The 14,311-nt window shown below is 38.9% G+C and overlaps 1 protein-coding gene across 5 annotated transcripts in view; it reads right to left on the reverse strand.

Annotated features, from left to right (window-relative positions):
- Nucleotides 1–5,653: 5,653 nt before the first annotated feature.
- The window catches only part of NOL4 (nucleolar protein 4), a 192,754-nt gene continuing 184,096 nt past the window's right edge, over nucleotides 5,654–14,311 (reverse strand). For all 5 annotated transcript variants that reach the window (XM_072034644.1, XM_072034643.1, XM_072034645.1 and 2 more), the window contains one exon: nucleotides 5,654–7,604. In XM_072034644.1, the coding sequence (XP_071890745.1) occupies nucleotides 7,411–7,604 (194 nt within the window). In that variant the 3' untranslated portion in view covers nucleotides 5,654–7,410. The remainder of the gene's footprint in view (nucleotides 7,605–14,311) is intronic.

The following is a 14,311-nucleotide window of genomic DNA, read 5'->3' on the forward strand; positions in this document are numbered from 1 at the left end:
GGAATGAAAGCTTTTCTATAGCAGCATGCAGTAATCCCAACAGCATACTCTGACATATATTGGAAAAATGGGTCAAGGTGTTGATACCAAGATCTAAAGGACTTGGTATTTAAGACACTAAACTTTAGTAAATAACTATGTGGTAGTTTTTGAATTGAGCGTGATTTGAAGCCCTTCATCAGCAAAATGTTTGTAAGGTAACAGAGTGACAAAGCAATCAGCAGGGACAGTAGACAGGCATGTACCAACTTCTTTTACCCACTTGTCCAAAGTAAAAGGTGGACCTCTTCTGTACTGATTTCCCCACACAGTAGTAGAAATCTGGACTCCATAGACTGTAAAAAAACTCTCACCTGAACAGCTGAAGAGTTTCTTCCCTCCCCTCATATTTTTTTTTTCAATATATTTCTTCTTTCCTAAATTCCCTCGTGTCTTTTCTTCACTGTTTCTTCCTACTTCATTAATAATAATTTAAAAAGGAGCAATCATTTGATTCTGTACTTTTAGCACTGAGACTATTAAGGTTTTCTGAATGTGCACTACAACTATATGTAGGACATTAAAGACTGATATTAAATCTGTATTTTTTTTTCTTTAATGGTTAAATGTTTGTATTGAAAAGAAAAGTGTTTGAAAAATGAAGTTTAAAAAATTAGCCTGTGCTCCTAATTATTAGAGAACAGATCTGCAAGTGAAGCTTGCCTTGTAGCTTGCAATTTTCAAGTATCAAGGGCAGCAAATGAATGCCAATAAAGCTGCCTGCTGGGTAGGGCAGTAAGAGCTTTTCTCAGCTAGAAGCTACTCCTCCATATAACAAATCCTTCCCCCCGCTACAGAAGATGAGAGGAAATAAATAGGTCAAGCTTGTGGTGCTACAGAACTCTGAATTTGAAAACACAAATAAAAATAATTGAAAAACCAAAGTTAAACAGAGATGTTGGAAATAATAATAATATTAAAAATGCTTATGCTTTATTAAAAAAAAAAAAAAAGCCTAGTGCTTTTCCTGCTATGTGTGCTTCACTATGTTATGACTGAGTGTGAAAAAAAAAAAAAAAGAAAACAGCACCAAAAACTGACTAGCTACCCTACAATAATAAAACAGCAGCCTTGCAGGAAAAACAAAAACAAAAATTTATGTGATTTAAATTTCCAGGGAAGCTTTAGAAAGAAAAATCAATTAAAAATATTTTCTACAAAACCTTGAAAACTCTAACACTCTTTCTTTATTAATTAGCTACTGTGATCCGTGCCCTTGCTGAGTCAGGGGTTACTTAGACTCTCAGGGAAAACATGGACAATCTACACACAATTGGTAGACTGGATCCTTCTCCCAACTCTCCTTACACCATAATTTTAAAGTTGGCTTACCACAGCAAAGCTATACTTACAATATAAATTATATATGTAGTCACAATAATTAGAACTCTTTTCCATTGTGTTTCCAGACATTCATTGTTAGAAAAGGGAACAAAAAACTTTGCATAAAAAAATCTTTCTTCATACTCAGGGAAATTAACTGAATAAGGTGGTGCAACATAAAGTTTCTATTCATAAAGCAGGTATTAATTTTACAGTCTTTCCAGCTCCTTTGTGCTCCATATTTTTCTCAGTGGTGTAAAACAGATTTAAATGGGTTATTTGGTTTAGAGTATAAAAACATTTCTGAATCCTCTTCCCCAGCATTTCATCCAGTCCTGAGGACAGCTTACTAGAAAAACAGAATTCAATATTTGGAATTTACGTTCTGTACTTGGCACATCTGGAATGCTGTTTATTGGGACAGGATATTGGAAAGGAGTCAACGGACCTGGCTCAGGCATTCACAGATTGCGTGGCCTCAAGCAACTCATTTTGCTTTTTTGCATGTTTTTTTCCTCCTACTCATTAGTATCCATTTAGATAGGAGTGCTTTCAGGGCAACACGATGTCTCACTATGTTTGGAAAGTGAATAGCACAATGGATTCCTGATTTTGGTTAATATTCTCATATTCCAAATGACATAGACATCCTAAAGGAAGTTCATGAGCCTCTGCTGGGTCTAGCTGGGATGGAGTTAACTTTCTGTGGAAACCAACTTTTTACATGGGCAGCTAGTAACAAGACAAGGGGGGACAGTTTTAAACTAAAAGAGGGGAGATTTAAGTTAGATGTTAGGAGGAAATTCTCTACTCAGAGAGTGGTGAGACACCAGCGCAGGTTGCCCAGAGAAGCTGTGGCTGCTCCATCCCTGGAGTTGTTCAAGGCTAGGCTGGATGGGGCTTTGGGCAACCTGGTCTGGTGTGCCCCTGCCCATGGTGGGGGGTGGAACTACAAGATCCTTCAGGTCCTTTCCAACCCATGATGTTCTGCTGTTCACAGAAACCCATATGCTGCTGTGCTTTGGGTTTGTGGCTAAGAGAGCATCAGATGTAGCACATCAACATTTTAGCTATTGCTGAACAGTGTCTGCAAAGCATCGAGGCTTTCTCCATTTCCCACTGTGCCCCAGCAAGTAGGTGGGCCGGAGGTGGGCCAGAGGCTGGGAGGGAAGAGCTGGGTCAGCTGAACTGTGGTGTCTAAAGAGATATTCTATACCATGTAATGCCAATCTCAAAAATAAGGCCAGGGGGAAGTTTTTCCAGAGTAGTCAGTGCTCAGGGACTAGTCTGCTGATCAGAGGTGGTGAGTGATTGCCTTTCCATCACTTTTTTTGTTTGTTTGTTTGTTTGTTTTTCTTTTGTTTTATTCTTCAATTATTAAACGCTGCCCACTTTTTTCTTTTTTTTTTTTTTCTTCTTTTTTTCCCCTCACTTTGCCCTTCTGATTCTTCCCCTCATCCTGCTGGGAGGAGTGAGTGAGCAACAGGGTGAGGATACACCTGCAGCCAGGGTCAACCTATGACAGCCTCAAACTGTTGAAGGCCATGACTGTATATTTAGAAAGCATTTTTATGTGCTTGCTCTGTTCTTCTGTATTGCTATATTTGCTACATCTTTATCTGTTTTATTTATTGTCAGAGCCAGGATACAAGGGTAAGTGAAAGATCAGTCTTATCCAGTGCATTTTATATTCTTCTATACTTACTCCAGTAACCAATCAATTGCTTGATTTGTGCCATTATTTCACGAATCATTTTCATGTGCTGGTAACTGTTTTTCAATAGTTGATGTTGGTGTCAGGGCCAGATCTTGACTCCAGTCTCTCTTTAGATCAGCTTTACATAGAAAAAAAATATACATCTTCCTTATGACTGTCTGGCAAATCTCTCAGAGTTTACAGTAAGTTTTTAATACAGGCATAGAAACTTGAGGGAAACAAATTTTCTCTGTTTCAATGTTTCACAAAACTTACCTCCACTTAAAAGGCAGTTGGCAGGTCCACAGATCATTACAACAAGAATATCTAATTCCTTCAGTATAGCTGCTTTCTGATTATTTTTATAGCTATGGTCATGTACACGTTCATCTACTTTTCCTCGTTCAGAAGATTCTCCGTAAGGGATGGGCAGCTTTTGAACTGCCAAACACTTGCTTACCCATGCACTGGTTTTCTGTAGCTTCTGATACTCAGTGATCATTGTGACTCTTATGGTGGTGTTCCTTGATGACAAGGAGCAAGGTGCCAATCTGTAAGAATCCATTTGACCCCAGATCTCTTTTGATGAATTCTGGCTCCAGTTTCTCCGCTGACAATGTCAAATACAGTAAATAAATCCAGTAAGTTACTATGCTGGTGGGATAGTCACCCACAGCCTAAGGTTGTTTCTTAAGCTGCTACCCACAGTTGCTTGCCCTATCAATGAAAACCACCCTTTCAGAAACTCCCTAGAAGATGGAAGGTCTTACAGGACTGCTCCCAAGGAACCTCCAGGATAGCTGGGAAGATGTGTGGCTGTGTCAAAGCACACCAACATCTACAGCCCGCATTGATGAGGTGTACTGGAGCATGCATAAACTTGAAGGACTGGTACAGTAATGATACTGGATGTAAGGATAATGCTTTTGTGAAGGCAGTCTTAGACAGGAATACTTGGGGATGTGCCTTACCCTAAGAGCAAAATTTATTTAGCCTGAGGTAAGTAGGCATTGGTTACAGAAGATGTGGATAGGGAAAAGAAATAACTCTGAATTTATTTCTGGATAGCTGACTCAGCCTGTGGCTGGAGAGAGATCTTCCCTACCTGAGCCCTTCCTTCCTTAGGAGGCTCAAGGCAGGGAGAGAGTAGATGGCTCTGAGAGCTATATTGGATCCAAGAGGGCAAACTTAATTGCGATGTCTGGTCTATATTTGCACACACAGAAGTGGACTGAGATTTATTGTCTCTCCCTCACTGGATGGGATTGACTTTCAGTACCCTCACAGAACAGAAAGTTAAAATTATAGTTGAATCTGTGATTGTTTCAAAGAGGACATGAAAAAAGAAAAAATGTACTCAGAGGTGGAAGCACCTATAGAGTAAAATTCCCATTAGCTTGCTGGAATTTGGCACAGATAAAACACTTGAGGGTTGAAAGCTAAGTATCTCTTTGAGCATTTAGAGACAGATGTAGATTGTTCCTATAATTGAGAAAGGCCTTAAAATTTTCAAAGAAGAAACACAGAAGAGGATGTGGTATAGAAGACACACTTGGGGAACTATTAAGTTAGGTTGGGGGTGGAGCAGAAAAAAGGGAAAACTAGCAAGAGGCCGTGAAGGTCACATAGTGACCTGCTACTTTCTTACTTATCCCTCAAGAGAAGGAAGGATTGATAGAGAGAAAAGCGGAGTCAGAGGATAGAACATTGATGCAGATCTCTTACCTCCTCTTCCTCTAGCCTACTGTCCTTACCTGGATTTAGCAGGGTGGCTTAAAAGGCAGTGAGGCTGCCCAGCTGAGAAGCATTCCTGGCTGGCAAACAGTCTCTTGGAAAAAAATGCTGGTCGCTGCTTCACTGGCAGTTTGAGGCATACTGGCCCTGCAATACAGGACTAAGGAAACTTGGAAACCTAACTACAGTTTTCACCCTTCTTCTCTGAGGAAAATGTGTGCCAGTTGTTCTTTGGCTGAAGACAACATAGAAGCCTGGCACAAGGTACCTGCTTCATCCCCTCCTGACAAAGAAGAGACAGAATACGATGTAGTTATCTGAAAGGGGAAGAGAGGAAAAAGGCACTTGGTTCCTAGCAGACTTCTGAATGCTTGGAGAGATAGAAGTCGAGGGAACCACACTTCTGTGGTAGAGATGAGCTACAGGATTTCACAAACATGGTGAGAAGATCTAAGAAGCAAATGTATCTCTCAAGTGATGGGTAATAACTAATAAGAAATAGCAACAATATTCTCACATCCAGGAATAAGTGCCTTTAAAAAGGCACCCAATAGATTTTTAAAAATAAACGCAGAGTAGTAAAATGGTGTTGCCTCCAGCCAACTTACTGCTATAAAATGTTAGTGACTCAGATCTCATGATTTATGGACCACACGCTTCTGCTCTTATTGCGGAAATTCCTCATTAAAACAAAGCTTCAGCTAGATAAGCCTACTGGATTTACTCAATAATTTTGAGAAATGAGCTTTGGCTGTCTGCATGAATTGGACTGGAAATCTCTTTTTCCTGTTTAAAGAGAATAATATTTACAGTTTAAAATGCTATGTCAATTTGAATGTTATAATGTTTCACAATCATGTATTTAAACACAGAAATCTGTTTATTTACCCAAACAAAACAGAGGAAATGATTCCAGCCCTCAGGTTTTGAATTCTCATTTAAATATGTGAACATCAGTCCACAACTTAGAGATGTTTGTGTATCTATGTACCTCCAAAATACTCATATTTCATAGGCTTTTTCACATTAATATTCACCAACAGTATCACAAAAGTTCTTTTTCTTTTACATAACTGTAAGCAACAGTAATTCTAGAAACACTAGAGAAAAAAAAGCATAGCAATGTCCACAGTTACAAGAAAAAGTGCACATTACTTGGTCACAATCACAGTCATTACTTGGAAAACTATATGTAACAAGTAGATATAAAATATCACTGATGCCTTAAACTCATTGTCAAAAATGGAATTACATAAAAGTTTGTACATGAAATAAGGCAAATTTAGGAATGCACAAGAAACTTGTTATTCAACAAAAGCTAAACAACAGAACAGATAGTACAGTAAGCATAAACTAAAGTACCTCTTCTATATACTTAAAAATAAGCCTGCCGTAGTGCACAAAGAAAACACCATTTATGTGTAATCAATATTATAAAATAAGAAATAGAGGGGTTGGGAAGAGTGGGGGAGGGGAGAGAAAAGTTTTATTATAGTTGCAGCTGCATCCATTTACATTTTTGTACAGTTTTTAGCTAGGCCTGGGAATTATACAAATCATACCAGAAGTGTCAGTGACCTTCCTCCATAAGAATTTTGTTTAAATTAAGGAAAACAAAATAAATACACACAAGAGTGCAAATTTTCAGATTGTCACTTGCAACCTCTTAACATTCATCATCTACATCCAATCACAACTAGAGGGACTTGTATAGGACAGCAGCAGTGATCATGGAGTTAGATGAGCTCGCCGTAAGAAATCAATTTCTCTTTTTATTTTTTTCTCAATGATATGTCTTTTTTTAAAAAACCCTCAACTCTTTATTAATTGCTAATAAAGCTGCAATATATTACAGAATGGAGTTGAGAATGGTATGAATGCAGGAAATGCATGCTTCCTTTGGAAGGTATTCCATAGATGACAATTTACAGTACACGGGGGAAGAATTATCCAGCATCAAGAGTTACTCGTTGTAGAAAGAATATGAAGTTGGGGAGAAGGGCACAGTCAGGGAGGGGTTAAGAGAGGAAGGGGGGACTTACAATAGCTCCTCAAAACATTTTCAGGACCAGTGAAAAAGTTTACCAAAGTAAAAATGAAAAATCTTGAATGAAAACAAAAATCTTTTGTTTTGTTTTTTATAAAAATTACATTTTTTTAAAATACAAGATCCTTTTAATTGCAATTGTGCCCTGTAGCAACAGGACATTTGGCAACGTTTTGCCATATACTGCAGCTTTAAGTCCAATGAGTCAGTATCACATTCCACTAATATTGCACTTGGATCTTGAACTATTTTTTTAAAAACCATCACAGCATCTTCTGTTTCCTCCACTTGTTAGAACGAGTTAATTTCTAGCCACTTTTTCGATATTTATGCTGATACACTAAAACAAAAGCAATAGGCTGGACACAGTAAAGTACCTCAGAAATACCAGAGGTCGAAGTTCACTTGAAGCACCTTAACACATCACTTTATGGATCAAGAACAGTGTGGCATTATGGTAATTAACTCTCCTAAAAGACTGTGCAGTAACTGAAGTGTGTGCTCTGCGAAATCAAAATGTCATTAGTGGAAACTCTGAGATAAGACCAGGCCAGTGTGTAGTTCACATGACTCAGTTCTGCTGCAAAATAAGGTTTTCCAGTTCATCTGCAGAACGCAATAAAAATGCGGCTGATTCTCGATACCCTGCCACAAGCTGCCTCACTGCATTTATCTCAGTCGGACTCAGCTGGGGTCTAGAGCTTGTGCTACTGGAGGATCCAGAGCTCGTTGCTAACTGCCTCTTCATACTGAGATCTGTTGGACCTGCAGATAACACAGGAAAAGAAAAGAAGGTTCAGATCCTGCTGCCAGAGACATTTCAGCGCCACAGGTTTGTAGCTACAAATCCACAGCAGCAAAACCTGCTCTCAATGAGTGCAGGAAAGAAGCAGCACATACAAGCAACAACTGTTCAGTTATCATTCCCTTGACAGGAACCACAGCAATTTATTTTTATATATGACAGAAGCACTTAAAATTCAGCTGACATAACAGAAGTCCACTGCCAGCAGAAGCTTAGCCTCTGAGGGGTATCCCAACAGTGTTAGCTGCACGCCCCCCAAAACTGCCCAGGGATACGATGCTGGCAAGGAGGCAGAAAGCTCAACTCCTGTGCACCCCCAGCTCCAGCTGCTGTCATAGCCCTCATGGCAATCTACACAGTTGCTTTTTTTTTTTTTTTTAATCACAGAGCATCAAGCCCATGCTCTCTAGATATCCATTTTCACAACTTTTTGTGCTTCAATTAGTATGTGGCCAGATTGTGAATCCCTTACTGAGGTAGTTAAATGGCCTTTCAATTAAATAGTCCTTATGCCATGTGATCTTTTATTTAAATCATTAGTCATGACTGATAGGAGGTCGGTGAGAATCTGGCTGGTATAGTAAGTATGACACTACCATTTTTTTGCAATATATTGCAAGGATCTTGTAAGGTCTGAACACTGACAAGAGAATCTGCAGCAATCACCATGTTGCATTGGCAGCTTCTTCACTGTACCACTATGTCTAGCATTTCTCATCAAAGAATTTTCTCCAGACCATGTATGCTGCCTGCAGAAGACAGAACTCCTGAGGGCAATCTGCAGATTACTGCAATCAGCAAAACTGCCTGCTATGTTGAAGTTCAGCTTTGTGGGGAATTTCCCTGGTAGCATGACCACAGTTATTAGCTAAGACATATGGTGCTTTGATGAGGTGTTTGCATTTTCCACTTAAAACAATACTTTTTTTTTTTTTTTTTTTTTTTTCTGCCTGGAGATTTGGACAGGCAAAATTGGCTTTGGGACTATTTAGGACATAGAAGGATATAGATGGTAAGTATACCCATGAAGCAGTTCATTATGTGCAAATCTGGATGAACACTGTTCATTCATTTTGACAGTGTAGCGAATCTATTCTTCTGGCAGGCAAAAGATCAGCCTGACCTGATCTCAATCTTAATACTTTCCTGAAAACTGGGATCAAGTTATCCCCAGCAATGTCTTTCACTTTATTATGAGATAAATGTCACTGTTCAATTTCATCTGGAAAATGTGTTTCAGTGTCAAAACTTTTCCCAGGATTGGAAAGGTTGATAGACCTTGCTTCCTAAAAAGACTGGGATAATTTTGAAATTTAGCATATTCAACTACAGAATACCAAACACACCAATTTATACTCCAGAGAATAATCCCATCTGAATTACAAGATTCAGAAACATATATGATAGTTTAAGCACTAGTGGAAAGAGATGCACTGATTTCCAGAAGCTGAAAATCTGGTCATAAACATTACTTTTATTTTTCTGTCTTTTATGTTTATGCAACTATTGGCTGAGACCACAAAGAATGTCAAGACTGCCATGTCCCCACATGCACTGAAGTTAATGAAAACCTCCCCCCGAGTGAATGAAAGTAGAGCTGGGTCTATGAAAAGAAACTACTCAAACAGAAAGAGTCTTCTTAGATCTTCCTATTTCCTACTATGCAACTAGCATGAACACCACTTAGCCTTACAACTGTATTAACCAATTTTACACTGGCATAAATGGATGGACTTTAAATGACTTCCAGTGTACAAAGGATAAATAAAAGGACAATCATCCTATGTGAATTTGTTTCAGTGTGACCACACGCTGCTGGGAAATGATCACGATGTGAAGAAGCTCAGAGGATGTTTCCAAATAAATTCTTAACCTGGCACAGGGAAGAGGGGTATACAAATCATAAAGGCAGCTAGACTGAATAGTTGTAATAAGACATTAAAGACATTTATATTTATTGAGGCAGCAGTGGAAGAGCTACCACTGACATATTGAGGGCATTGTGCTCCAGGTGAACCTACTTTAACTTTTATGCTCTTTCCTTGATTCTCATTCATGTCAGAGCCAAAAACACACACACAATATAGGGCACAACAGAGCTGCTGTGGCGGAGCACATCTTTTTCTGAAGGAAACCGTAGGGGTTTTATTTGTTTTTCCTTTGTAATCCAGATTTTTAAGTAGTCGAACAGAACATTATTTCACTCATAATTTGAAAATGTATAGAAGCATTCTTGCTCACACTTGTGAGGTTTTCCTTATAAAAATAAAAGACACATAATAAAAGCACCACTCTGAAAGGAAAACTAGGTGAAGACCAGATGTCCAGCATGCATGATGTATGATTCCTCACAAGGCTATAGAGTCACACTGATGTACTCAACTGAAGGACTCACCCTCTATTCCTAGATGTGCTGATTAATTATCATGAAGAAAGTGGGTTTTTGTGTTTGTTTGTTTTTTTGTTTTTACCTCTTTGGAATATGTATCTCTGAAGCTCTGAAGGAACTGAAAGTAAAGTTTTGTGCAAGTAAGAATAGAGACAAATGTTCAGCCTACATTCACTAAAAAATCCTCTTGATGTGGGAGCCTTCTGTTGTATACTGAGTTCTTGTATACACAGGAAATGTGAAATCTCGGATTTTAACGTAGCCTTTATACTTCAAAATATTTTTATTTATTTATTTATTTATTTTTATTTCTATGTAGTAGGAAAATAGGATTTTCATTCACTCTGCAACTCCTACCTTAAGTTCTTAACAAGTAACAGTGCTTTCCACTTCCCCTCAAATAAAAGCCCCCTGAGCAATAAAGCAAAGAAATCCAGACATGCAGAAATGTGTTCTTGGCTATGGCTTTAGGGTAGCGAACATGCCAGGCAGAGAAGCTGCGTGTGCTGGCAGAAGGCTGAACAGAAAGAGGAAAAGCCATGCTTGATGTGGGGAAAACAATTTCAGTTCTTCTAATTTTGTTATGTGACCCCTACACCTCACCTCCAAATATTGTTTATGACAGGTCAAGCTTTATATCTGGGACAATACCTTGCTCAGAGACTCACCACATGATATATTATACTGAATTCAGCTTTGAAAAGCTATGATAGACACTCACTGGCAAATATTACTGATTATTAAAGACTGCTTTCTACTAAAAATGCTTTAGCCTTATCTGTAGCTTCATCAGTCATACCTGGCCCTTCAGGAGATAAGGAATAAATGCACCTTATTCTTCTAGTATAGATTTCCTTGTTTGTTTTAGTGCAAATTGGTTGTTGAAAGACACAAACCTAAAGCTTACTAATAAATATCCACCACGTTTCTTTATCCAGGCAAATAAATCACAGATATTCTGAATGCTTCTTAAAATAACTGGTTACTGTGGACACTTCATATACCTCTGTCTTCAGAAGCCATCACTACAGATGACTAAACCTGGAGAAAGCTGAACAGCTTATACGTCGTTTCTTTTAATGACTGTCCTTACTTTAAGTAGTATTTCCTTCATATGTTTAACAGTATTTATTGAAAAGCCAGTCTTCACAAGAACAAGGGAATGTATCTTTAAACAGAAGAAAAGCCTCTGAAAAAAAGGAGAATTCAGAGAAAGCCTGATTTTTTTTGCAATGAATTTTGCAGTGTTGGGTTCCTCCAAGGTGGTATTGCATGATTTAGCGTATTGTTTCCCATGCTAGAGTATATCAGGACAATTAAAAATCCTAATGCAAACACTACCAGGTTCCACAGTGTTCAAGCAAAGATTAAGTGTACATTGCAAAGGTGAAGACAGAAAATTTTTGTGTATTTATTTCCTTTTTTTTTCTTAGTGCATATTATTATAACTCATAAGTGCCACCTCCCAAGTTTTTATAGCTTCATAATATTCTCTTGAGCTGTGGATTAAACAAATTCCTGAGACAGATCCTTTCTTTTATACTATTTCTGAAGACTGAGATACTGCTCCACTGCCTCTTGGAGAAGCCACCTGATTGATGCTTTAGCACAGGAATATTTCACATTCACTACCTCAGTCCAGTTACAGAGACCTAATTTCTCTTGTGAGGTGAAATGGTTCTTGTTGGAACCAAATCAAGCTGAATAGGAGAACTCTAAAAACCCACTCTCCATGTGCTAGACAATCATTTATCAAATAAGCTGCTAGTAGTATCTGCCATTAAATACCCTGTGGGACAAATGGCTTTTCTGTAAATTGCAAGACTTAAATGCAGCTAGTTATTGCCTCACACACTACTCATTAGCAACAAGATTTATATCATATTCCAAAATATGGGTCAGACATGGATGTACTGTACTGATAGCTCAGACAGTACCAACTCTCTCAGCAAAAATCCCTTAGGAATTGTGTGTTGTCACTGGATGGCTACCAGTCTTAAAATTAACAACTACTGAAACAAATGAGTAATAAATATGCCAATGACTCTCAAAATGGTTACCACTATTGCATAAAATGATTGAGAACAGAAAAAATATTTTAAGCCATGTGTGTTTAAGCATCTAACCTCTCTCTCACAAAAATATATATATTTTTATATATATTAAAAAAAATAAAAATGAAACTCATTTATAGCAAAATAGGAGCATAGAATCATTAAGGTTGGAAAAGACCTCCAAGATCATCTGGTCCAACCATCCCCCAACCAATAATATCACCCATTAAACCACATCCCTAAATACCACATCCAACCTTTCCTTAAACACCCTTAGGGATGGTAACTCCACCACCTCCCTGGGTAACCCATCCCAGTACCTGACTGCTCTTTCTGAGAAGAAATGTTTCTAAAATTCCGACATGAACCTCCCCTGGCACAACTTGAGGCCATTCCCTCTAGTCGTATCACTGGTTATCTCTGAGAAGAGGCCAACCCCCAGCTTCCCACACCTTCCTTTCAGGTAGTTGAAGAGAGCAATATGGTCTCCCCCGAGCCTCCTCTTTTCCTAGGGACATGGTTTAGTGGGTGACATTGGTATTATGGTGATGGTTTGTCCAGATGATCTTGAAGGTCTTTTCCAACCACAATGTTTCAATGATTCTACAATTCCAGACTAAACAACCCCAGTTCCCTCATCCGCTCCTCACAGGACTTGTGTTCCAGGCCGCTCACCAGCTTTGCAGCCGTTCTCTGGACACATGCCAGAGCCTTGGTGTCCTTCTTGTAGTGAGGGGCACAAAACTGAACACAGTATTCGAAGTACGGCCTCACCAGAGAAGAGTACAGGAGGATGATCACCTCCCTGGTCCTGCTGGCTGCACTATTCCTAATACAAGCCAGGATGCTGCTGGCCTTCTTGGCCACCTGGGCACACTGCTGGCTCATGTTCAGGTAAACATCAACCAGCACCCACAGATCCTTTTTCTCTGCACAGCTTTCTAGCCACTCTGCCCCAAACCTGTAGCATTGCATGGAAATACATTTGCCCATGCTTTGAAATCTCTCATGTGTCTTTCTATGCCATCCATTCTCCTCTCCACCCCCCCCTTTTTTTTTTCTATGAGTGGCTTTGGAAGTGAATATTGTACTTGATTCTCGTCTACACCAACAAAATTAAGTTGAAACAACTATCAAAGCATGTTACTTTTCTCAAATCAGACGTATTTATTATTGCAGGAATTTTTTATTGTGATATTATGCATCTGTCAATGTTTCTTGTCCGCCTCCTCCAAACAGAACAGATGTGCCTAAATCTATTGTTTTAAGTGCCAAGAGATCTCAGATCAAGTAAACAGAGACTAATGAATTGGACCTTTTAAGCTTCTTGCTTCCTCCTACATCTCTTCCTCTGGAAAACACATTTTCTGCTAATTTAAATAGCAGAATATATGTACGTACGTATATATATATATTTATATAGATGTTGCCTGAGGAAAGAGATGTGAAAACACAGAAATGCCTATAGCCACTGAGCATCATGCATTTTCAACAATCAGCTGACACACTGTTTTTCAGTGAAAGGATTACATGGCATACACCTGTCTGGCTTGAATGACTGTCTCCTGAACTTTGTGCAAGGTAGAACAGTAAGATACTGTCCAGTTAAGCCACAGACATTTCATCCCAGTTCCTATGGTGGGAGCAGAATAATACTCTGTTTCACAGAGGGAAACAACCACTTCTGCCACAACATAGGTCAAATCATTTAATTTCTCCCAACAGAACATTTTGCTGTTTTTTTAAAGGAGACTAAACACGCTCTCCCGGGTTCCTAACTCCATCAGTCTTGTTCTGTCTCTTCATGCTCCAGGCTCCACCTGTACTAGAAATAAACTGTTTTGTCTTTTATTTCTATCTCCGCTTTGATTTCTGCAGGATAGCACTGAGAACAAATAAAACTGTGCAGTAGTACAGGGATAAAAAGCTGGAGAAAGCAACCACAAGGAAAATATTGTTCATCCCCTACATTAAGGCCATCCATGTTGTGGTGAGCATGCGACACTCAAAGAACTAGCTGCATACTGGATATGCTCTGCTGGACTCTATATTATTTTTTTCCCTACTTTATCGCCAAGAAGCCTCTAGTGAATGTTCAAGATTTTACATAAGGTTATAATTTCAGCAAATTTGAGCACATTTTCTCAGAGCAAGAAAAGTCCCCAGCTGTATGACAAGTTCCCCTACCAAGCATGGTTCCTGGGACATTTCACAGAGGTGCTAG

This window comes from Anas platyrhynchos, chromosome 2 (assembly GCF_047663525.1).
Source record: "Anas platyrhynchos isolate ZD024472 breed Pekin duck chromosome 2, IASCAAS_PekinDuck_T2T, whole genome shotgun sequence".
Lineage (NCBI taxonomy): Eukaryota > Metazoa > Chordata > Aves > Anseriformes > Anatidae > Anas > Anas platyrhynchos.